Source organism: Dermacentor variabilis, chromosome 7, assembly GCF_050947875.1.
Source record: "Dermacentor variabilis isolate Ectoservices chromosome 7, ASM5094787v1, whole genome shotgun sequence".
NCBI classification, from domain to species: Eukaryota; Metazoa; Arthropoda; class Arachnida; order Ixodida; family Ixodidae; genus Dermacentor; species Dermacentor variabilis.
The window spans coordinates 141,408,228-141,431,163 of NC_134574.1; the positions used below are offsets into that span (position 1 = coordinate 141,408,228).

The 22,936-nt window shown below is 43.4% G+C and overlaps 1 protein-coding gene across 1 annotated transcript in view; it reads right to left on the reverse strand.

The window, feature by feature from the left end:
• Nucleotides 1–22,936, reverse strand: part of LOC142588869 (uncharacterized) — a 371,216-nt gene that overhangs the window by 132,046 nt on the left and 216,234 nt on the right. Inside the window, exons 95-110 of the mRNA XM_075700688.1 lie at nucleotides 22,724–22,876; nucleotides 21,571–21,738; nucleotides 20,177–20,356; nucleotides 18,776–18,934; nucleotides 17,670–17,843; nucleotides 16,892–17,068; nucleotides 15,364–15,483; nucleotides 13,628–13,792; nucleotides 12,239–12,357; nucleotides 11,021–11,228; nucleotides 8,850–9,176; nucleotides 7,789–7,912; nucleotides 6,534–6,864; nucleotides 4,791–4,977; nucleotides 3,225–3,513; nucleotides 1,897–2,213 (exon numbers count right to left, since the gene is read on the reverse strand). Coding sequence (XP_075556803.1) covers nucleotides 1,897–2,213; nucleotides 3,225–3,513; nucleotides 4,791–4,977; nucleotides 6,534–6,864; nucleotides 7,789–7,912; nucleotides 8,850–9,176; nucleotides 11,021–11,228; nucleotides 12,239–12,357; nucleotides 13,628–13,792; nucleotides 15,364–15,483; nucleotides 16,892–17,068; nucleotides 17,670–17,843; nucleotides 18,776–18,934; nucleotides 20,177–20,356; nucleotides 21,571–21,738; nucleotides 22,724–22,876 — 3,198 coding nt within the window. The remainder of the gene's footprint in view (nucleotides 1–1,896; nucleotides 2,214–3,224; nucleotides 3,514–4,790; nucleotides 4,978–6,533; nucleotides 6,865–7,788; nucleotides 7,913–8,849; nucleotides 9,177–11,020; nucleotides 11,229–12,238; nucleotides 12,358–13,627; nucleotides 13,793–15,363; nucleotides 15,484–16,891; nucleotides 17,069–17,669; nucleotides 17,844–18,775; nucleotides 18,935–20,176; nucleotides 20,357–21,570; nucleotides 21,739–22,723; nucleotides 22,877–22,936) is intronic.

The window sequence follows — 22,936 nt, forward strand, 5'->3', positions numbered from 1 at the left end:
TGCTGCCGGTTTTCACAGTAACATTACATTATCGTCATCATCATCATCATCACCATCACCACCACCACCACCACCACCACCACCACCACCACCACCACCACCACCACCACCACCACCATCATCTTTTATGTCCCCTGCAGGACGAAGGCCTCTCCCTGCAATCTGCAATTACCCCTGTCCAGTGCCAACCGATTCCATGATATTTTCTAAATGTCCACCACGGCAAACAGCGCAGACAACGAAATGAGAGATATATAGAAACAGGACAAATCTGTTTTTCGTTTCCTCATATATGCCGTTCGTCAGGCTGAACAAGAACCAACTGGGCCTCTTGAGCGTTCCAAGTTTTACCCTTCGCTTTCGGCATCCAACCTGAAGGTTGTTCACCCATACGACGAGACAACAGGTGCTACGCCAGCAAGAAAGCAATGAAAAATGAAATTTGAGGGGTGTTTTCAGGGTGGGCACAAGCTCCTTCTAAGCACAGTTAGATTTCAAATATGCAACATTCTGCACAATGAGGCAAGACTAGACAAGAGCGATAACTGCTCACAGTCACCAGCACGAGTGGATAACCAAATGGCATTGCACAAAGGAAAGCATGGGAGGAAGGCTCAGAACATCACAGCAGTGATAAAGTGGAGTTTTGTGGTGCGGTAAGGAATGTTCCAACACTGTGACGATTTTGTGTTAAGCTCTACAGCCAGCAAGACACAGCTTCTGACACATCAGCGCACTTGTGACACTCTCAGGTTATGCAGGACAGCTACTATCTGTTCTTACTCTACAACCTGGACACTGTGTGCCTATTTCTAGCATACCAAAAAAAATTGTATATTAATGAAATTGATTCCCATTTCTCAACTAGGCAGCTTATTTAATATTGAATAATGATTAGATTAGAAAATAAGTTGGTAATATAGAGGGTTCGGTAGTACAAAAGTGATGGGAGACATCTTGAAGAGGCCTTTCTTTGCAGGAGACTTATTCTGACGATAATGATGATCACAGATTGAGTTAGTACACAGCCACAATGTCACTAGTATGTAGCGCTATCTATGGCTGACTTCTTAAGCCAGCATTCTCCAGTGTTATGTGGTTCCACCTCTGGGACACTTAAAGTGCAGCATTGGCAACCCTGCATTTTTATGCGGCATTGCCAGCATGGCACAACGTCACTGCAGCTTATATATACAACTGGCTGCGTTAAATAAAGTTTGTTCTCCCTAATCTGTAGTTTCTTTTCTGCACATTCGTACAAAACGCCCGACCGTTCAGGCCTTGTGCAGCTGAGTCGACAATACCGCTTCAACAGGTTAGACAGTCCATGTGGACGGAACCACGGAGGAAGGAAAGAAACAGGACAGAACATAAGGTCATGCAGCCAGCCTTCGCAAGCCAACTCTCTGCAAAGCTGTCCCCTTCATTTTTTTTCTCTCTCTCTCTCTCTCGTGGCTCCAACAGTCGGCATCATATGTGACTTCAGACTCTCAACCGTGCTTGGCAGACTCAACACAGTATGTTTGGTTTCCATGAGATTTTAGTCAATGTGCACTTGTTTGAATGCTTTGCCAACCCCCCACTCTATTCATATTTTTTTCTGAAATGTTTGTACAGCTTCAGCCTATTCTTGTAATGTATGCGGTCATCTTCTTTGCTGCAACAGGTAAATGCCGCAGCCCGATACACGAATGTGGCTCCCAGAGCAATCCGAGCAGTCCTGAGACTGCAGTTCTGTGGGATCTTGGTCCTGCTTCCAGCTCATAAGTGAGAGCACCTCCAAGAACTCAATTTCGATCACACAAATGTACACAGAACTGCCAGAGGGCTCCTGAATGCTCGAAAGCAACCAATTAAATGCATCGCTAGGGAAGCCAGATAAGGCCGAGTCCTCACCTTGTGGCCTTCCAGCTCGGCGTCTATGCTTTCAGGCTGCATGGTCAATGCAGGACGGCTCCGAGCCTGTGCTTCGTCTGCGCGCAGGTCCTGAAGGGTCTTCTCCAGGGCCTGCAGCTGGCGTTCCTGTTCGGCCAGCAGACCCTGCTCCTGCGTCTTCAGGTTCTGGATAGACTTGCGTAGGGAGGCCAGCTGGCTCTTCAGGTTGCCCAGGTCGCCAAGGATGGCGTTGTGGTCGGCCGACGACCCCTCCTCGGCTAGAGCTTCTCCCTTGTCCTGGGCCGAGGTCAGCTGACCTTCGGCGTCAGCGACCTGGGCTGTGAAGGAAAGTGGGAAGCATGCGTTGTTGCCATGAGTCGAGAAATAAAAATGCCAAAGAAGAGAAAAATGAACATATCCCGAGAAGGTCGAGATGGATGGTACTGCAACATTGCAGTTTTTTTGTAGGTGTTATATACTGGAGACCGTGATGATTACTCTCCTGGCTTCTACTCGAAGGTAACATTAGCAAAATAATATCAACAGACTTCCACATTTCCTCCAGCTCGAAACTCATTTACTGTGAAAGAGGCACGGCCATCACGGCGGGTACTGCCATTTTCACAAACACAACTTTTTCGTGTCCACGTCAACTTCGTCCGCTATAGTATTGCTTCTCGTGGCCTCCAGAATACTTGCACAAACATCACCACTCATGGAGGCCACATGGCACGCGAATTGCCACAGATATTGTCAAGTGCCAAAGCTGCATGATGATGCAGTGGTTAGCGCATCCAGTTCCCAAGTGTATGTTCCCATGAGGACATGAGTGTGAATACGGATGGCACTGGTGGGAAAATTTTGTTTTTCTATGCCCTATGACGAGGAAAACCCTGAGAGTGAGAGGTGGCCTTGCGACAACAATGCGATAAGAACGACAATGAGGAGAGTCGTCGTCGGCGTGATGGGTGGAAAGATGAACAGACACAGGAAACCCAGTCTTGAGCTGCTAACTGCTATGACGGTAAATTAAATAATATTTTTGATTCAAACCTTGCTCAAGTGTTTAGAAAACAGGATGCAAGTCTTATACGATGCAAGTAGCAAACAGTGAAGCACAAACAATGAAATGACCCTTTCAAAAGCATGCCGTATCACGAGTTCGTTTCAGGGTGACCATAGCCACCCATTCTTCGTTTCCCTCCTCATTCACTCCTTACAATAGGAGCGAATTCTTGAGCATTGTAAAACTGTCATTTACCAACGCAGCTCAACTTAATTATTCTCTTGAATGTGCCTTTGAGATCTTCAAAATAAAGAAAAAAAAGGTTGCCATCCCCCACACGTACCCAGCAGGTTGTCGTACTGGGGCAGCTTCTCGGCAGCAGGTTTCTTGGCCTTCTCGAGGACGGCCACTGTGTCGGTGAGCCGGGCGATGGCCTGCGCCACTTGCTCGCGCAGCTGGTGGTACCGCTGCCGCAGGGACAGGGCCTGCTTGGCGCGGCCCAGTTGGCCCTGGGTCTTCTGCAAGGTGGCCTCGCAGCGCTCCAGCAGCCGCCCGACGGCTTCGGACAAGGGGCCTGGTCCCTGCATGCGCTCCAGGCGGCCTTGCAGATCCTTCAGTTCTGTCTGCACCTTCTGCAAGGAGGTGTGACCAAGGCGATAATGTCCAAGTGCTGAACTTGTTCGTTCTTATGCTGTAACCACCTCATGAGAACTTGTTACATTCCATTTAGACTGCGTTACCATGCTGAAGTAATTCTACTGTTACCAGGGTTGTGCGAATACTCGAATACCACCGAATTGGGTCGAATCAGATTTTGGCTTAATTGACACAAAATAATCAGTGAATTTTCATTATGAACTAATGGAAGGTCTGTTATACCCATTATATGAAACATACAAAAACGTAGATAATCCCATTATAACAAATAACAAACCTATGTATAATATGTAACATAGTAATCCTAATGCTTCTTAAAATACACTTAGAAAGTAGCATTTATAATTGCGTCTTCATTATGATGCAATTATAAATACAACTTTCCAAGTGAATTTTAAGGAGAATTATGATTAGAATTATGATCCAAAGGCTTGTTGCCCGTTATAAAGGGATTTGACAGTGTCAATTAAGTAAGGAGGTGTGAGGGGTGTTCTGCTTTGCTTGTTCCCATTTCTGTTTAATTCTGGCATGAGAGCACGTGTCACTGGGCAGTTGTTACGATCACACACACGCATGCGTCAACACTTATGAACTCATGATTGTGTGTGTGGATTAAAGAATGCAAAAAACGGACACATATTTTGACGTTAAAACTCAACACAGTGTCTCTGTAAAACATGACAAATCGCTAAACGGTCGTGTACTGGCACCGCGTTCTTTATCGATCACACTGCACCCTGCTTTCACTTTTGTATGTCACAATTAATACAATGCCTGGCACAGCAAACAGCATTCCTTGATGAAGCAATGTTTCTAAGAAGTCCATTCCATTAATGCATATAACTACACAACACTAAAACGCATACAGGAAGTTCAACTGCCTGCACTTTTTTCCCACCCTGCCCACATTTGCTACTTCAGCCAACCGACAATCGCTGAAAAAGACAGCCTTTGTTGTTGTTGGTTAAGCTAGATAATGGCTTGAATCTCTTCAGAGTTTGACAAACAGTGTGAGGCTTTTCCCTGGCTCTCTTGCATGTGTGTCGAAAGGCAGTGGTACAAGATGTAAGCCAGTAACAACAGACTAATGACAAAAGACAATGAAACGTGCAATACAACATGTGTCCTTCATTGCAACTTGTTGTGTCGTTCGCTGTCCTGCGTCCTTACAGTGAGCTGTTTCTAGCCGCCCAAAGTGTACGAACTCGTCAAGCTCTCAATTGTTCTGAACATATTAGCTGTCACTCCCTACCTGTAGTGCCGAGAGCAGGACCTCTGCATCTTGGACAGCTGGGCCTAACGGACCGCCGAGCGCCTCGAGACGCCGGCACAGGTCGTCGAGCTCCTCGCTGCACTGGTTTAGCGTGGTGCGCTGCTGCTGCAGTTCCGCAAGGGCCTCCTCCAAGGCAGCGATGCGGTCAGACAGCAGCTTGTCCAACCTGCACAAGCATTCGAAGAATGGTTCCGAGCTGAAGCGAGACTAAACTCACGGGTTTTATGCAGGCACAGCAAGTCTTGTGAAATCACGTACATATTTAGAGAATTTCTGAAATGGCAAATGCAAGTGGCTTAGCGTATTCAAGAAGTTCCAATAGCAACACAGTGCATGCTAGAAACCAAAACTCAACGTGGGTTATTTTGTATGCAGAACAGATAGCATATGCTAACCTTGGGTGTACCATTTCTGAAACTCTGTAACAACATCAACAGTGCGACATTTCGTGCATGAAATAAATTCATAGTGAGCTGTTTGACCATAAAGAAACACTAAAGACAGATACTGAGGTTGTGTCTTGTAAATTGGCCAATAAGCACAAGGAATTGATATTGGTCACCAATTTTGTAGGTGTGGCTGTGGTGATAAGGATGAAGTTCTGTGGTGACAAACGCAGATACAATAATAATCAATCTAGCTAGAGTGACAGCTTATGTTTCTGATAACACCTTAACGTTCAATCTACATTAGGTGATGAATCGGACTTGGCCAAGCTCACAATTGAAAGGAGCACATCTTTTTATAAATTTTTGTCACCAGGGAATGAAACAGCATGCCTGTCACCAACATTTCGACATAATGTAGGAATCCTGTGCTGTGCCAACACAAACTAGATGACGAGCATCTCAGCCATAATGGCTAATTTGTTGTTTCAAAGCACCAATCTATAAGTTTAGCTGAATCTAATTTTTGCCTTCAGTGCCTACTTAAATTGTAATTTTTTCCTCCGAACTTATCACCTTTCTTTACTAAAGAAGTGCTACCAGAATTCCGAAAGGGCAACCTATCATTGTAGCGAACTTTATTTATTGTGTGCTTCCGTCATCTCTTCAAAAAATTTATGACTGATCAATCCAAGAATGGGTTTAGCATGCTTTGAAGGTGGTTGCGCACCTGGTTGCAGACGCTGAAACAAGAGACACAACATCTCAAATGACAGCATCTGTGTCGCTATGAACGAGGACAAGCAGCCATGTTTGTCACAAACATTGGCTTTATCACCGCACTTCGTGACTCTTCCACTAAATTATCTATCTGCACACACCAAACCACACATTTCGGGCCCCCCGCATCTTCCTTCCAACTCTTGCTGCTGCCCTCGTACCACCTGGTCCTATCTCTGGCAACTACAATCAACCACATGCGTGCAGCATCCGAGAACTGCGCCTTGCCTCGCCTCACTTCGAGCTCTCAGTCCGCTTATGCTGCTACTCTCTCTTCACAGCATCTTCAACCAGAGGCACAGCGTTTCAACGAAAGCATCTCAGAACGCTAGCTGTCACAAGAAAAGAATACAAGACCACTGCCCTAACTACCATGCAGTACCGCACGATACCACTGGACCACCGCATGTTTTTTACTGCTCGGTTAGACTGAACTGTCTTCAGGATCAACTCATGAAAAAGGTTAGACAGTCACAAGAAATCTCGGCTGGTTCCCCAAAAGAGCTAAACACTTTAAAAGCTGTAAATAAAAGCAGAGTTACAGGTACACTCATACCTGTCCTTGGTCTCGTTGAGAACACGTATCTCCCGGTTGGCGCCAGCGGCTGGGCCAAGCTTGGAGGCCAGCTTCTGCATCTTGGAAAGGTCGGCAGGCAGGCGACGACCGCTCTCCTGCAGCCGACGGTGGGTGTCGAGCTGTCCACGAATCACCTCTTCGCTCGTGGTGAGAAGCAGGTCGGCTGCCAGCGAGGCTTCCGTCTCACTCAGGAGAGACTTGACGGCCGACAGAGCTTTCTGGTACTCGTCGTACAGCTGAACCAGCTCCTTCAGCTGCTTCAGACGCTCGGCCAGGTTCTGCTGGAGCTCCTTCACTTTCTCAAGGGGTTCTGCGAGAGACGATTGAGGGCTCAATCCTTACAATGCTCGATGACATTTGTCACTAATGTGTGTGTCACTAATGGTGTGTCGCTTTAACATAGTGACAGAAATTCAGCACTGTGCGTAGCACGGAAATAAAGCTCCAGTGAAGAAGCACACTAACACATATTGAGGAACAAACAGCTTTTTACAAAGCTTTGCATTCTTTAAACAGCAGCTTAGTGCTTAGCGCTTTGGTTGCTGCACCTTACGAAAGTCCTTGAGATTACAGTTTCCTACAAAATTCGTAATCTGCAGTGAATGCAATATATATATATATATATGCCACTAACTTTGCCCGTAACTTAGAAGGCCATGAGATGGAGTTCATGATATGACAATCTGCAGCATAGCCATCTACAGCATTAATAAAATCAGCGATGTCCTTTGACTGCTTATAATTTTATTATCTATAGGACTAGTATGTTACTGTGTCACTGCCTGCTGTGGTATATGCATGCACATTATATGGAGAAAGGGGTAACCTCAATTTCCTAACTGTACTTTGGGATAGTTGGTTCTAATACAGCCTAACTTCCGATTTACCTGCAGTTACTAAACAACAAGCCACACAAAAGCTTGCCGTTGCAAAGGTAACAGAACATGGAAAGGAGAGTCATGGTAATGCAGCATTTAGTGAACGTAATTTCTTGGTATTGATATCGATTCTGGATATTTGGGCAAGCTGGTAAATTTCATCATTGGGAAACTAGAGCACGGGGACGATGAAACATGAAGCCATGCTTGACAAACAGAGGGCATGAGGATAAACATGACATGACAAACAGAGGACATGTTTGTGTCCTCTTTCTTCATGTTTCGTCATCCCAGCACTCTAGTTTCCAAATTAGTGTAGCTTTAGTCCAGTGCATCGAACTAAAACAATTTCTCACCTTGAACAAGCTTCTGCAAAGCTGCGCAGTCTTCGGGCTCACAGCCAGGCTCAAGGTCGTTTGCAAGCTTTACAAGTCCGGCCAGCCTGGTTTCTTCAAAGTTTTTCACTTCCTTCTGCAACGCCTAGAGATACAATGGATGCAATGAGATCTGCACGACCAATCCGCTGAAGAAAAACTGAAGACATTGAATGAGGCACATTTGTATAAAAACACGAAAAAGTGAAATGGGGAATCCAGATGACAGCGATCTTACAGCAAGCATAGGAATTATGAAAAGATAAGGATACCCTGATTTTTATAACCTTCCTCAATTTCATGTACTAAACAATGTAAAACTTAACAGCTCTTTTAAAAGAAATCACTGTATAACTGTAAAATAATTCAAAAAAAGATGACTTCATAGAAATCAGCACTTTCATGGCTAGGTGGTTGCTCAACTGTACAAAGCTTAAAAGACAATTTAACTACAACAGTAAAAATTTGAAAAACAAGTGGCAATGAATTTTAAAGTCCTTTCAGGCAACCAATGTCTATTGTGACCTTGTGCTTTGAGTGAGTGATAAAAGGTAACAAAGCACCTTAATCAAAACTACACCACCAGTGAATTAAAAAAATTCTGGAGAAAACGATTACTTGGTATTTATAGTCTAACTTCGTTATAATGAAACCATATGCAACATGCAAATACCTTCTTTATGTTCGATATTTGCTATCAGCAAATACTTTTGACAAGCTGATATTGGCGAGGTGATATTTACTTACTTTGTTATACCCAATATTTCTTTATATCCATGTTCATTGTACGGAGGTTTAAATGTATGCATACCACTCCCATCCACCTGTGTGATGCAGAATGGTAGAAAGGGAACCAGTTTCAATATTCCCAGAAAGCAAAGCTTTTCAGCTGATGAATGAATGGTTGGCAAAAATTGCGTTTTAACATGAAGTTCGAAAACCGCTCCAACGTTTACCATGTCACGATCGTTACACGCTACGGCAAAGGCTGCCGGTTTACTAGACCAGAAAAGTGCACTCTCGTACTCTCACACTTCTCTCACCTGAACCGAACTAAGAAGGTTCCTGGCATCGTTGGCGTCCTGCGCGGGCGCCCCGACCCTCCGCAGGTCCTGTTCCTTCTCGCGCAGCCACTGCCGCACAATCTCCAGCTCGTCGTCGAGGCGGCAGGTCTTGTTGAGCAGCTCCGTCAGGCTGTCGGTGTGCGACGCGAGGAGGTTGAGGAGATCGGCAAAGCGCGTCTTCAGGTCCTGCATCATCTGCTCGAGCTGCTGAGCGTCCAAGCTGTCCAGCTCGTGCGAGAAGGACTCGATGCGCTTCTCAAAGTCCTGCACCACGGCGCGCTTGTTCTCCACTTGCCGCTGTTCGGCCTGGAAGAGAGAGAAAATGTTGCAGAAACGTCGCGGACTGGAAACGAGCCGATTGTAGTGGTAAACCTGCTAACTTAGACTTCAAATAATACAATCAAAGCCAAGAAATACCAGAATATGAAAGATACTTTAACATGTTTTATTAGTAAACGTGTTGAAATTTTATTTTTAAAAGTCACAAATTTTGTTCTGTAAGGACAATGTGAACATGGCTGTGGAGATGCACTCTACTGTATAGCTGTAGCTAGAATGATCTGTGCCATGAATGAAAACATGCCTGACGTTTATTCATGAAATATTCAATTCATGCATCGTGGCCGAGATATTTGTTACTGTTATATATCGTTTCTGCGGAGTATGTGGCAGTGCTACAGGTAGGCCTGAATAATGGAGTCGGTCCGAAATTTCAGGCTCTGTAAAATCGCCGCCGACTCTATTTGTATACATTTGAAATCAGTTTTGTCCTAAACTGTTCGCAAATCAAGAATCATAAGATTATTCGGGCCACACGACAAATCTAAGCAACCTATAAATATTGGGCATTTTGCAATAAATTCGTAAAGGTTCACAGATATGTAATGGCATAGCCTGAGGCTTGAACTTAATTTTTTAAAATTATGCAAATATGACCTTTGTCATTGCAGAGAGCCAAGAAAGTACACTGTTCGAACCTTCGAAGAGAAAAGGAATTTGCCACACAGGGAGCTTCGAACTTTTCATTTTCAGGTAATCGTCATCAAATTTTTTAGACACTTCCGTAGATACCATACATTATTCGACACATGCCTTATCTTATGGAGCCAAAGAAAACATGTCAACTTCTAACAAAAGCAGTCACCTGCAAATAATACGCTCAGATGTGTTGCAGGAAAGCTTACACTACATAACACTACCTTACACTACCTCTCATTCCATATTTCATGCTCCAAGTAACAATAAATAACCATTCGCACTAAATATATGCAAATAACTTCCGCGTGTGCATTCATGCTCACACCACTCCTCATTCTTAATTACACGAAAGAAATGTATGATTGGTCAATATTGAGTAATTTGATGCGAAGTTAAAGAAAACAAAAAACAACACTCGTTTTTTGTCTCTTCTTTTGTCTTCTGTTTGCATTTAATTTCTTGCTGTGACATTCAATATATTATTCTTAGCCAACAAGACCTATAGATTTAAGGTTCTACGTGTGCCATCGATTACAATAGTAACCTCGTCACACGACATCTTCATCGAAGCTGATCTACATAACAATTTCCGATTGTGATTGAAGCATGGTGCATGAGTGAGCACAGAATAACAAGAGTCAACCATGCTTGAAATTGAAATAAAGCGGCACTTAATCTGCAATGACACAAGCATGCTCGAAAGTGTACACGTAACCACAATACTGTTTGTGAGTTCAACACACTGGTGTCCTATGTGCACCCAGTGAAAACTGAACAGCGATATGTGTTGTAACCTTCTGCAGAAATGGTGTGAAAAAAAAAAAAAAAAGCGCCACCTCACACTACCAGCAAGTTTCATCAGAAATGCATAAAAATGTGAATTTGGAAAAAATGTTAAGCATGCTCGATAATTAAGTCCAGCAGCACTTAACCGGCACCTAACCTGCACGAATTTCAATCTTCGTTGAGTTAGGCATGTGACCGCAGTACAGTTTCTGAGCTCAGTGTATCAGTCACCCGTAGGTGCATTTACTGCAAACTGAACACCAGTATTCGGTGGTACCTTTGTGCAGAGGTTATGCAAAGGAGCACACCAAGATAGCGCCCGCTCCAAGCAAACTTCACTGGCAATGCCCAACAAAGTGAATTAATGCAATGGCATCGAAACCAACCTTCATTCCCTGCAGTGCCGCTTCAACGCTGGTGCTCTGGTAGCCAGGGTTTGGTAGCTGCTCCAGGGAGGCCTGCTTCTCCTGAAGCCACTTTTCCGTGGTGGCTGCTTCGGAGTACAGGGCATCCAATCCGTTCTGGATCAGATCCAAGCTCTTGGTCCTGCGCAGTATCCGCTTGCGCAGCTCGTCGCACTTTCCTTCAAGGCACCTGTAAGGCAAACACCACAACATTCAGCTCCTCTTCAAGGATCCCCCGGATTTAAAAAGCCAGTTTCAGAAATCAAAGAGTACAAAAGCCTGTTTCTACTTCTTGTGCCGCGTCCGTACTTGCTGGAAAGTCATTATACGTTCACCACGCACCAACTGGCCCAGCAAACTATTCTAATAAAAGCCTCAACTAACTCCCACAACAATCTTTATGTTGCCGGCACTCTCATTCTTCGATGCTACCGTCAAGCTGTCCACCATATAAGAACCTCTGCAAAGTTGCTGTAATAAGCACCATCTCGTCAGCTATGTTACCATTTGACAATGCCGTCTTCTTGGGCTTTTACCCAGGTAGCATAGACAGAAAGAAGGAACATAAACGGTGTTCAACAGGTTCAACAAAATAGGTGCAAAATACTAAAACTACAGGTCAAAAGATGATGTTCTCCGAGCTGCAAGTAGAAATTCACCACTGTCATGTTCGGAGTGCATGCATGCGGTCTGAAAGCTCAGGAGTAGATGTGCTCCTGACCGTATAGTGAGTAAAGCGTTCACTAGAGGGAAAAAAAAAACGAAACACTGTATAGCCTCACATGTGAGGAGACTGATACTACCATGAAAGCAATATGAGTGCTAAAGGTTCTTTCAGAGTACAAGTTTGTGCCCTGCTATTCTAATGTTTAACAAATTAACTGAAAGTTAAAGAGTCTGTAAGCAATACTGCCAGTACTGCCAGGCAAGATAGCAGGAATAAATTTAGCCAGCGCAGCCTGGGCACTTGGTGTCTTACGCTAAAGTTTAAGAAGGATGAATGGCACAAGGTTAAAATTACCGGGAAAAATAAGAGGAGAAAGAAATTTCTTCCTGTTTAGACATATTTCTTCCGGTAATTTTGAACTTGCACCACTCAGCCTTCTTAAGCTATGCACCAACCAGCCCAACATAGTACTCTGTCTGACGCCATCTTCAAACATTAGCGGCAACCACATTTCAGAGTGGCGGCACACTTACTTGAGTTGGTCATCGCACTTGGCCTTGTCGTCTGGCTCGAGGCATTTGGTGAGAACAGCAATTTTGCCCCTGAGGTCAGCTACGTCGCCGCCAATGCTGTTCACCTCGTCCAGCAAAACCTACAAAGAGGCATTTCTTTTTCTTATTTTTTTTTTCCACCCTATGGCTTTTTATGGTAAACACCTTACTTACCTTAATTTAATTAAGAAGGTGAGTGAACAGATTTTGTAGCAGCCTAATAAAAACAAGAAATGCATTCAGGGTGTCTACCAAGTTGACATTTCCAAATTTCCTCAGTTTTCCAGGTTTTCTCCTGAGTGCCCTTGCAATACTCACTGAGTGACACAGAACTCTGTTTTATGTCAAGACAGGCTGACATTTATGTTGCCCCATGCTGTCACTCTCTAGCAAGCATATTAAATATTAAATCCAGTTTGAATAGTAAGGGGTAGCGTTTATTTTATTCAAAAAGAAAACGGAAGGGATGGGTTAGTAAAATGCACAGCGAAAAAAATGGTAACAGCCCTTGAAGATTGAGTCGAACATTTTCAAATACACAGAAAAAGGAAATGCATACAGAAGCAAATATTTTCGAAATGGCAGTGGTGGCGGCTTTGATTAATGCTGTTTTCGGACCTGCGGTCATGGCAAAAAGTCCAGAAAATCAAATGGTGAAGTGTTCTTGTGTCCGAAATTTCATACATTCTTATACATAGACTCTATGGGGCACAACATTTACGAAAAATTGGGTATTCGCAAATTCAATCGTTGACTGTACACTGGCAACTCCTGCAGCTGACAACATGACGTCAAAAATGATTCGTTACGATTCCTCTCTGTTACTTGAGCCAGCATGAGCGTGGCTTTCGTTCCCTTCAAATTCATTGAGTTTTCCCTGAGTATTTTCAGACTATTCGAAATCACTGAGAATTCACATTTTTCCCAGTTGGTAGACACCCTATGCATTGTGTGGTAAAGAATATAGGGTAGCATGCCAAATTAATTTTGCAATATATGAACAACGATTTTCACAGATATTATGCTACCTGTGCTTCTAATATATAATGCGACATCTTCTCCAACTCATAAATGCAAGGCAGTTGTAAATTCTCACGCAATTTTTTTTGTTCAGTCCAGCCCATTACACAAAAAGAAAGAAGAAAAATAAATATAAATAAATAAAAATAAAAAATAAATTAATTAATAAGTGGGCACTGGGATCTGACAACACAGAGCAGCAGCGGTTCCCAGTAATGTATATACATCTGCTTCGTATGTCAGCCACAGTCCTTGGCTTCTTCAGCTCAGGTAAAGCCTGCCTCACCTGTACAATAGTGATTCACACAACAACCAAATGTTTGCCAAAGTTGAAACAGAACCCCAGCTCACATTGAGTGTCTGCAAGCGTTGCTTGGCGTCGCCAACTGTCGGGCGCTGCGTGCTGTCCAGCGACGACTCGACAGCGGTCAGTCTCACGTCCACTTGGCCAGCCAGGGTGTTGTACTCTTCCAGAGTCTCCAGCTGGGTAGCTCTGGCGCCTGCCACTTGGGAGACCTGCAAGCACAGGGGCATGCATCGCTTGATGTGACGATGTTTAAAACTACTTTCACTTAGTCACAATTGCTTTGTTGTTCCAATTTTCGTTAACCATTCGGGAACTACTTTTTTTTTTTCACAAGTCAAACTGCACTACGACTATGAAGAGCACTGTAACGGAAGACTCCAGATTAACTTGTGCCACTAGAGGTTTCAATCTTTACCAAAGGCTCAGCACCTTTGCATTCTGCAATTGTATTTTCTATTGTTCCTTTTTCTTTTTCATTCGTTGTGATTGCATTGTGCACTGTGAAACTGGACTGTCTTTTGCTGTTACTTTGGCAATGCTGTGGTTTAGCTGTTGTACAACACGTATAAATTTCGTTTGACTCTGTGTTCGTCAGGTTCGTGTTTACAATTACCAACTCATATAGTGCAACACTGTGCACACTTTATGGTATTAGAAGCTCCCCTCTGGCCATACTTTTGACTTTGGATGCTCCTACATCACCAAAAATTACGTATTTGTCGCAGTTGTTTTCAGAAATGTAATGGCAGACTGCGCTGACTTCATTGAACGTTGGTGTTCTTGCATTTTACCACTCTAACCGGAATGAAAAGTATAATGTACTACAAGCTTGCTGTGTCTTGTCAATGCTTCAGGTCAGCTTTTCCATGACACACAAGCTTCTCTGGTCAGCACAGTTTCTTTTGTTTATTTTTGTTTGAGCATACTACCAGCCTGGTACAGGGCCAAGACAGCAGTGAGTAGAATAACGTATTACATGTTATACTACAATAAACCCGCAGCAGGGCATATGATTAGGTATATACAAACGCTATTAAGAACAGCAATTCATGACACTTGGTGCATCAGCTTGTGGCACTCAGTACAGTACTATGTAAGGTAACAGAAAGACTGAAATCACGCGCCACTAGGAAGAGCATTGTTGAAGGTGGGATCGAAACTGCTCGCAATCAGTTTGAAAATCTCGCTCTTGTAGCTTTGACACCCATTGCTTCAGAAATGTGTGCTTTGAACAGTTTGTAAGAAAGGCAGGGTACCGGCCTTTCATGTGCACATGTCTACAACTAGTCATGAACCTCGTAATTTAATCTATTAACTAAATCATTTAGGCACTGCTGGTGATTTGAACATTCATCAAATTTTTAGCGAGTGCCGTGGGTACGTATCAGGGACGATCAGCAATAAACTGACAGCGATTTTCGTGCAAGTTCTCTCTACAAGTATTGAATATCTGGCCTTGCAGGCAAAATAGTAACAAGAATGTGGTGATTTGATTACTTTACAGCGACTCTTTTCAGAGGGTGAAGGATGACAAGGGTGCTGGACATTTGTTTCAAATATACTGCCCGTTAATGCTGTTGAACCTCGTTAAAACAGTCACACATAAAAAACAAAAATATCTTCACTACATTTATTATTCATTATAAGCATATATTCATTACACAGCGATACTGGTAATGAACATTTCATAATCACTTCAATGTAACTGTGTTTCTTATATTGAGGTCTGGCTGTATGGAAATTTTGCTCTGTCATTACTGTAAACCCCTCAGACACAAACCTGTGCTTCCAGTTGGTGGAGACGGTCTCGCAGAGCAGCCTCACTTGCTCCCGGCGCTCCTGACTTCAGCTCCAGGGCATCCACGGCTGTCAACTTTTCAGAAACCTCATGCTTGATGTCCTGCAGCGGTAACTTGCCCGATTAACAATGAGAAACCATTTCTAGCTTTTTATTTTTTTATGCCACATGTTTATGCCTGCTGTGAAGCTTTTTGACGATGCCATCCAAAAAATGATGTCTGGCTCAGTACAACAGAACTTTGCTCATACATGTCACACTAAATGTTTTCCAGGTTTTAAATCATTGAAGCCCATTCCTCATGAGGTAGTGGCATGTTCAGCATGTTCCTCTCGTTGCTGCGTTCTACTGTACTTTGCACTTCTGACAACCTTGAAATATGCACACTGTAAATTAGAAAGTGCAGTAATGCTTCTGGTAGCAAGCGACAACTTTATTAATCAAAACAGCAATTGTGGGATCAAAGAAACTCTTAACCAGATGTCCTTATTTTTTTTTTTTCATTTATGTTAGCTAACGGCGATTTCAGCAATGCGTTAACCAATAGGTTACATAAAAGTGGGCACAAATTCAGCAGTTCAGTTAGCAACAATCATTCCAGTAAAACAAAATGACTTATAGTTGACGAACGGGTTGCTCGCCAGTGAACACATTTATGGTTAAACAGCAAGAGTGACATTTAATCATAACTACACGTGTGAAAATATTAAGTTGTGGTTGCACTGCATCATAGCTTTCTCAGGATGCTGCCACACTAAGTTAAAAAAACGCACACGCACATACACCCATAACAGCACTGCATTTCAAATAGAAAAGTGCTGTTATTAGAGGGCTTACAAAATAATTACGATAGTACTTCCATGACCAAGATGTTCTAGATTGCTCTGTGGAGATGCTCGATCCTCTCACATTTCCCTACCTTCATTTTCATCCACAAGACTCTCGCATTTCATGACGTTTTGGTATTCTGTTTGACACACATGATCACAGGGGCCACAGTTGTATTTATACATTTACGACAAGAGAGCGTGCGAGCGCTCTTATGGCAGCGCCAGCTGATGTTGTGTGCAGCTCAGCTTGTCTCTCTTTGGCTATCCTTGGCTAAGAGACGTCGGTGCCCTTTGCAGGAATATCTCACGGGGAGCTTCCCATTTAGCTTTAGAGCATTGTGCAGGCCTGGGCAAACACAACTGCTCGTATGCGCTTCAGTTCACAACACAGCAACCACGAATGACCTAGGCCTTGAAAGCATGGGTAAACCTTCACTTAACATCCTTACAAGGCAAGTCAAACTTCGATTCCTCTTGGTGTCCCATCTAAGAACTAATCCTCATACTTTGAGTAGCTGGCATTATTGTATCCAAAGACCAATAAATGTGCTTCCATGTTTTCGAACTAATGCGCAATGGGTGTTTTGTCCTAAACGGCCTAATCAAACCCCACAGTCTTCTAAATATGCAAGAGTTCTCTAGCACAGATTTATTGTACGCATTGGTGATAAAAAACTTGCCTCAAGCTGCCTAAGTTGAGCCTGCAGTGCCAGTGTCTGCGGAGGAAACTTCGCACTCCCCAACTGCGTAACGGTGGACTGCTTCTCGACAATCCAGTCCTCGATAGCAGCTCGCTTGCGTCCGGCTTCCTCAAAGCCTCTGAGCTGAACCTCCAGTTGGGCTGCGATGGCCTCCAACTGAAAGTATGTCGTGAGGAACACAGAGAAGCCACAAGGTCATTTAAAAAACAAAACTAATTAGAGCACGCTTACTCAACAAAAGGGCAAGAACAGCATCGTCACTAAGAAGCAATGCGCCAAGCTCTCTTGTGCTTGAATACTGTTCTTACTCCAAGCAATTTAGAATGAGTGAAAGCAAATAATAATCACACCACTATATTTACATATTATACTACTATAATACACGATGGCATATATTATAACCATTTACAGCCGTGCAATGTTTAAGTTTAGCACAGACAATGACAACTTTTCTTTCTTTTCTAACGTGCAATATAAATGATCTAGGATGGTTGAGGTCAGGCGGGTGTTCTTCCAAGAACAAAGCAGCGGGCTTGTGATTGTCCTTCTCTACACTGTACCTCGACAGCTATTCAAACTTTGTTTTTTGTTACAAAAACTCACAAGAGTGCAATAATCACATGCAAGACGCAACAAAACGACAACAAAATTTAAGTGACCAGAGCCAAAGGCTGCTCTCATCCTTAACCACCAACAGTTTGCAGAAAGCCAACACTTCTTTCAGGAGACAAGTGAAAGTTTATAAAAGAGTGGGCACCTGCTCAATGTTGTCCTGGAGGCGTATCTTGATGCTGGCCTCCTGTTCTGGAACACTGAAGACCGTAGCCACCTCCGGGCTAGACGGCCTGCTTACTGAAGACACTGCCTCAATGCAGCCCTGAATGGCCTCTTGGAACTGGGTCCTCGCTTCGGTGAGTTGGGAGAGCATGCCCTGTTGACAGTTGGCAATCAAATACCATGAGCACATTACTCCCGTTCGTTCTGCAGACTATTTGGGCAGTCAGTCAGAACAGTTTGGTTGGACAGGGATATCCACAGTTCCTGATTCTAACATGAGATTTCGAGAAACTGTACTTTGGATTAGCCCTTTCGATGTGGTGTTAGCCTCCAACTGCCTCCCAACATAAAGGTGACAAACTGCAATGCTACCTCATTGGAAAAAAAAAAGAGTGACCACATCTACATACCCTACCTGAAATAAAATGTTTGCTATGACTTCACTGTCTGCTTATTCCTTTGGTTACCATGGTAGCACTAGGGAATCTGTTCGTGTAAATGATCTAGTAATACAAGCAGACAGTATTGGGTACAATATACTAATTGAGTATAGCCAAGAAAAAGGAACCAGTCGCTTGCTTACAACAATGTGCAAACTTAGATATTTTACTGTATCATGAACAACATCAAGTACCAATAAAAAAGAAAGACTCTACCTTTTCATAGCAAAATTATTATTCACTACCCGACTTCCAACCTATAAGCAACACATTACAATTGTACCAGCTCAAGCGAATCTACAAAATGTACAAAAAGAAAATCAAAATTTATGAACTAGCATTTAGAAGGCAGATATTAAAACAAAACTTGGAGGAAACAACTAGTTAATGCTTTTACAAGAGTGCTCCAGGCAGTAAGTTTAGTCAGCAACAGCTTTGCCAGCAAGAGTCTCGTCAATGACAATTTTGTCAACATAACGCAACAGTCTTGTCAGCAACAATCTTGTCGAGAGACCTGCTGGCATGTCCTGTTGGCAGAAGTCTCGTTGGCAAGACAAGCCTCCTTATTGAAAGAGCCTACAAAAAAAAAAAAAAAAAGAAAAGAAAGCTGCATGTGCTTCAATGGCTACCAGAAAGAATAGCAAACCTTGCAAGTTTCCAGCTTGATCTTGGAGGCCTCAGCTGTTTTTGGAGTGTCCTCAGAGAGCGCGGAAATCTTGGGCTCCAGTTCCTCCAACAGCTTGTCACAGACCTCGAGCATCGTCTCGTAGCTGATGAACTTCTGCAGAGCACTCTCGAGACGAGCCTACAGACAGGAAGGTGATGTGTAACACAGTGACATGGAGAATACAGTTCGGGCACAAAAAGAAAGTGAGAGGCCTTTAGATGGCGGTGGTTGCACAATGTGATGAACAAAACGATGGTAATTGTAATACTGCAGTTACAACAGCATGTAAAAAAATGTTAACGACAAGATTCCACTGTCACTTCTCTGCCTGCAGTTAAATGTATGCAACATCCCACCATTTATTTAAAATAGTGCTTTGCATTTAACAGACCTGCATGAATGGAATGTATTAAATTCAGTGCTTCATTTTCAGCACGTTTCACAGTGTGGCAATACGCACGTCTTTGGAAGGTAGTGAAAAGCATGCAGGTTGCTCAGATGTGCACAGCTCTCATTTAAGCCTAGACAGCAGTGATAGGCTGCTCAGCACGCCAACATATGGTGTTGAATGTACCAGGGGCTGTTTAACATGTGTCGTGGCTTCGCACATTGAATGCTGCACACGCTATTTCATTACTGCTTTTTCAAAAGCCCCGTATAGCGGAATCTTGTTGATATGACTCTGCATAATGCATTTTTTGGGATAATATATTTTCCCCCTTCTTCTGGCTGACATCCCATAGGAGCAATTTATTTTCATACAGTTACTGCGATCGCTTTTTCACCTGAAACTGGATAATACGACTGCAGAAGCGGGCTTTTATTGGTATTTCTAAAGCTCATATTCTAGTGTACTAGCTTGTATACCATTCCAATCAGCCACAAAAAAAGTGTTAAGCTTCAGTCACACTGTAGGAAAAATGCATGCAGAACACTGCTGGCAGTAAAATGCTGCTGCTGTAGTGTGGCCACACCGACTGGCGGTGGGCCGATGTTCAGATGAGTGAGGAAATGGCGGCTTATTTTTTTCACTCGCAGAATAACTTTTTTTTTTACGGACATCAAAAAGAATAAAGTTCAGCGCAAACTGACGAGATATTTCAATGTTGCTGAATAAAAATGTGTTGGCTGCACTTCATGTGGCATCGAGTGTTGCTGCTCTGCATAACGTGTTACGTGGAGCAGTATGACTCAACGCCACATGAACCTTTGCTATTAAGTTTGTCACCGAGCACGCCTACTTTCATACTTCTTAGAGCATGCTCTGGATGGTACGATTTTCAGGTGATACATTTTATTTTCCCGGTTCCCGTAAAAAGATCGTATCAACAAGATTCTACTGTAATTAGAAAGCCTACCCGTAAATTTGATGGTACTCACCAGGACTTGGTGTGCACCAGTCAGCAATGCATCATAGCTCTCCTGAATGTTGTCGAGCTGAGACTGCACTTGCTGTTCCAGCTGGGGTGCGTCTTTCTTGTAGCGGTTGACCAGTCCCCGACCCTTGGCCTTCACATCATCAAGGGTGGACTGGTACTGCTTGACCTCCGCCAGAATGCCCTGAGAGCCAAAAGAGAAGCGAATCGTGTTAGTGTTTGCAGGTGAAGGCATGACGATTTGTTCAGGTAAGAGAGCAGTAAGAAGAGACGAGGCGTATACAAGCGAGAAGGCAACTACAATCGACTTCAATGTAAGAGAAGGCCAAATGGGCCCAAAAGCTGCAGAGTCGACTGTCATTATTTGATTTTGACAGGACCGACGAATCTGATTGAATTAAACAAGATGCATAGAAAAGGCCAGAACATATCACCAAATCATTTGGCAGCATTTGGCAGTTAAGCTTTGTGATTCACAGCTTTGCTACTGTGTTCTTCATCATCACTACAATGTGACAATATATAGTCTCAACAGAAATCTATAGCGTCAAGACTGCATGAATGACTGTAGTGGTTAATTGTGGTTTCTCATCATCAAGTTAGTGCGACCGCTTTTTCACCTGAAACTGGATAATACGACTTCAGAAGCGGGCTTTTATTGGTATTTCTAAAAGTCATACCTTTATATTCTAGTGTACTAGCTTGAATACCATTCCAATGAGCCACGAACAAAGTGTTAAGCTTCAGTCACACTGTAGGAAAAATGCATGCAGAACACTGCCGGCAGTAAAATGCTGCTGCTGTAGCATGGCCACACCGACTGACACTGCTGTACCTGACACTTCTTTTGAAGTGACTCCAATTGTTTCGCCATTTCTTGCAGCACGGGGAGCACGTCCCTGCCGTCCGTCTTCTCGGCCAATTGAGTTGAGTGCACAGGTGGTTTTTTTCCTAGGTTCTTTTCTGCCCATCTTTTCTACCCTTTCTCTTCACTCCCATTGTAAAAAAAAAGCCAACCATGCAACTCTAGTCAACCTGCTGCCTTTCATCTGTCATTTTCTCTCTCTACTATTAATACTATTAATACTATTACTGCTACTCATGCTACATCAGCTGTACCTTGCATACCTCTAATGTATTTATCCTGTATTCTACTCTACCACGCTGTGTTATGTGACTATCGGATACAATGAACGTATTTCCATGTCGGATGCAACTTCACTATAACGAAGCTTGACTGTATATATATCAAGTGGCTGATCCTTAGCTACAAGGTTTAGCACTAATAAGGGAAAGTCGAATCTCAATTTTGAAGTCTAGGTGATCAAGTTTGTTCGACCTAGCCGGTTTTGAATGAATCCGAGAAAGTCTGGCCCCATGCCAGCAGTGGGACATTACCTTGTACTTGTCAAGTTGTTCTTGCGTCTGCTGCTTGTTGAGCACCTGAAGCGAGTGTTGAGCCATTACTGGGAACGACATCTGCAGAAGCCACTTCTCAGCCTCCTGTAATGCCTTTTGGTAGCTTTGGGCATCGTGCAGTTCCGACTCCAGCGAGTCCAGAATAGCCTGAAAGGAAAGAACATTTGTGTATGTTTGTCGAATCAGTTGACTGATTGGGTTTAGTGGTTGTTTGAAAGACTGGTTGCCCAACCAATCAAGAATAGAAGAATGCATACCGAAAATCATAGTTACATACTTATAGAAATAAAGTGGCAGTCAAATGTTGATTGATTGGGTTCAATTATTGATTGGCTGATAGATTCATCAATGAATCAGTCAATCATATAACAGAGAGTGGAGCACTGTGCATCAATTGTGCTCATGTCGTCTATCATGGTGTGCCCAAATGTTCACGCAAGTTATGTGTCAAAAGATTCGTATTACAACCTTTCTGTGGATCAATTTTGACCAGAGTTATTCAACGTGCACCTAAAAAAATGCACACGGGCACTTTTGGATTTCATCCCTACTTGAGCATGGCCATGAAGGCTAGGAATTGAACCCGTGACCTCATGCTAGCAGCAGGGCACCATAGCTACTTACCAATCACAGCAGGTAAGCACATAACTTCATGATAAAGTCAAAGCCTGTTTGAATGACCATTACATATAATCATCATTGGTGTCGTGCGACTGGTACGTCTATTAATGTTCTTCCTGGAAAGTGTTCATCAACAACCTAGTACTGCGCTGACACTAGCTGACCTCCTCGACACAATAGAAAAAGAATTTACCAGTATTGCGGTCAGTTAAAATCATCACTACTAGTTATACTAGTTGGCAAGAAAGATACTCGGGCCAGGACATAAAAAAGAATGCTTGCAAACATTGCTTTCCTCTACAAGTCCTCTTTCTCTTTCCTGCAGTCGAGTTTTTACAAGCGCGAAAAGATTGCGCACACCGAGAATAAGCTTTAGACAAAACACATGTCAATTCTTCCAACTTTGCATTTATAGAAGTGGAACGTAAGTAGTGAAACACCTACTTACAAACAAAAGAACTCACCTTAGTGCAAAAGGGAAAAAAAAAGAAAAAGATAAAATGAAAAGTACCTGACACTTCTTTTGAAGTGACTCCAATTGTTTCGCCATTTCTTGCAGCACGGGGAGCACGTCCCCGCCGTCCGTCTTCTCGGCCAATTCGGACGCTTCGACACGAAGCTCCTTCAGCTTCTGCTTGTGGTCATCCAGGTTTCGGGCCGTGTGCTGCCGGTGGACAGAGATTATGGCAGCCCAGCTTTAGTCCAGTGATCTTCGTTAACTACC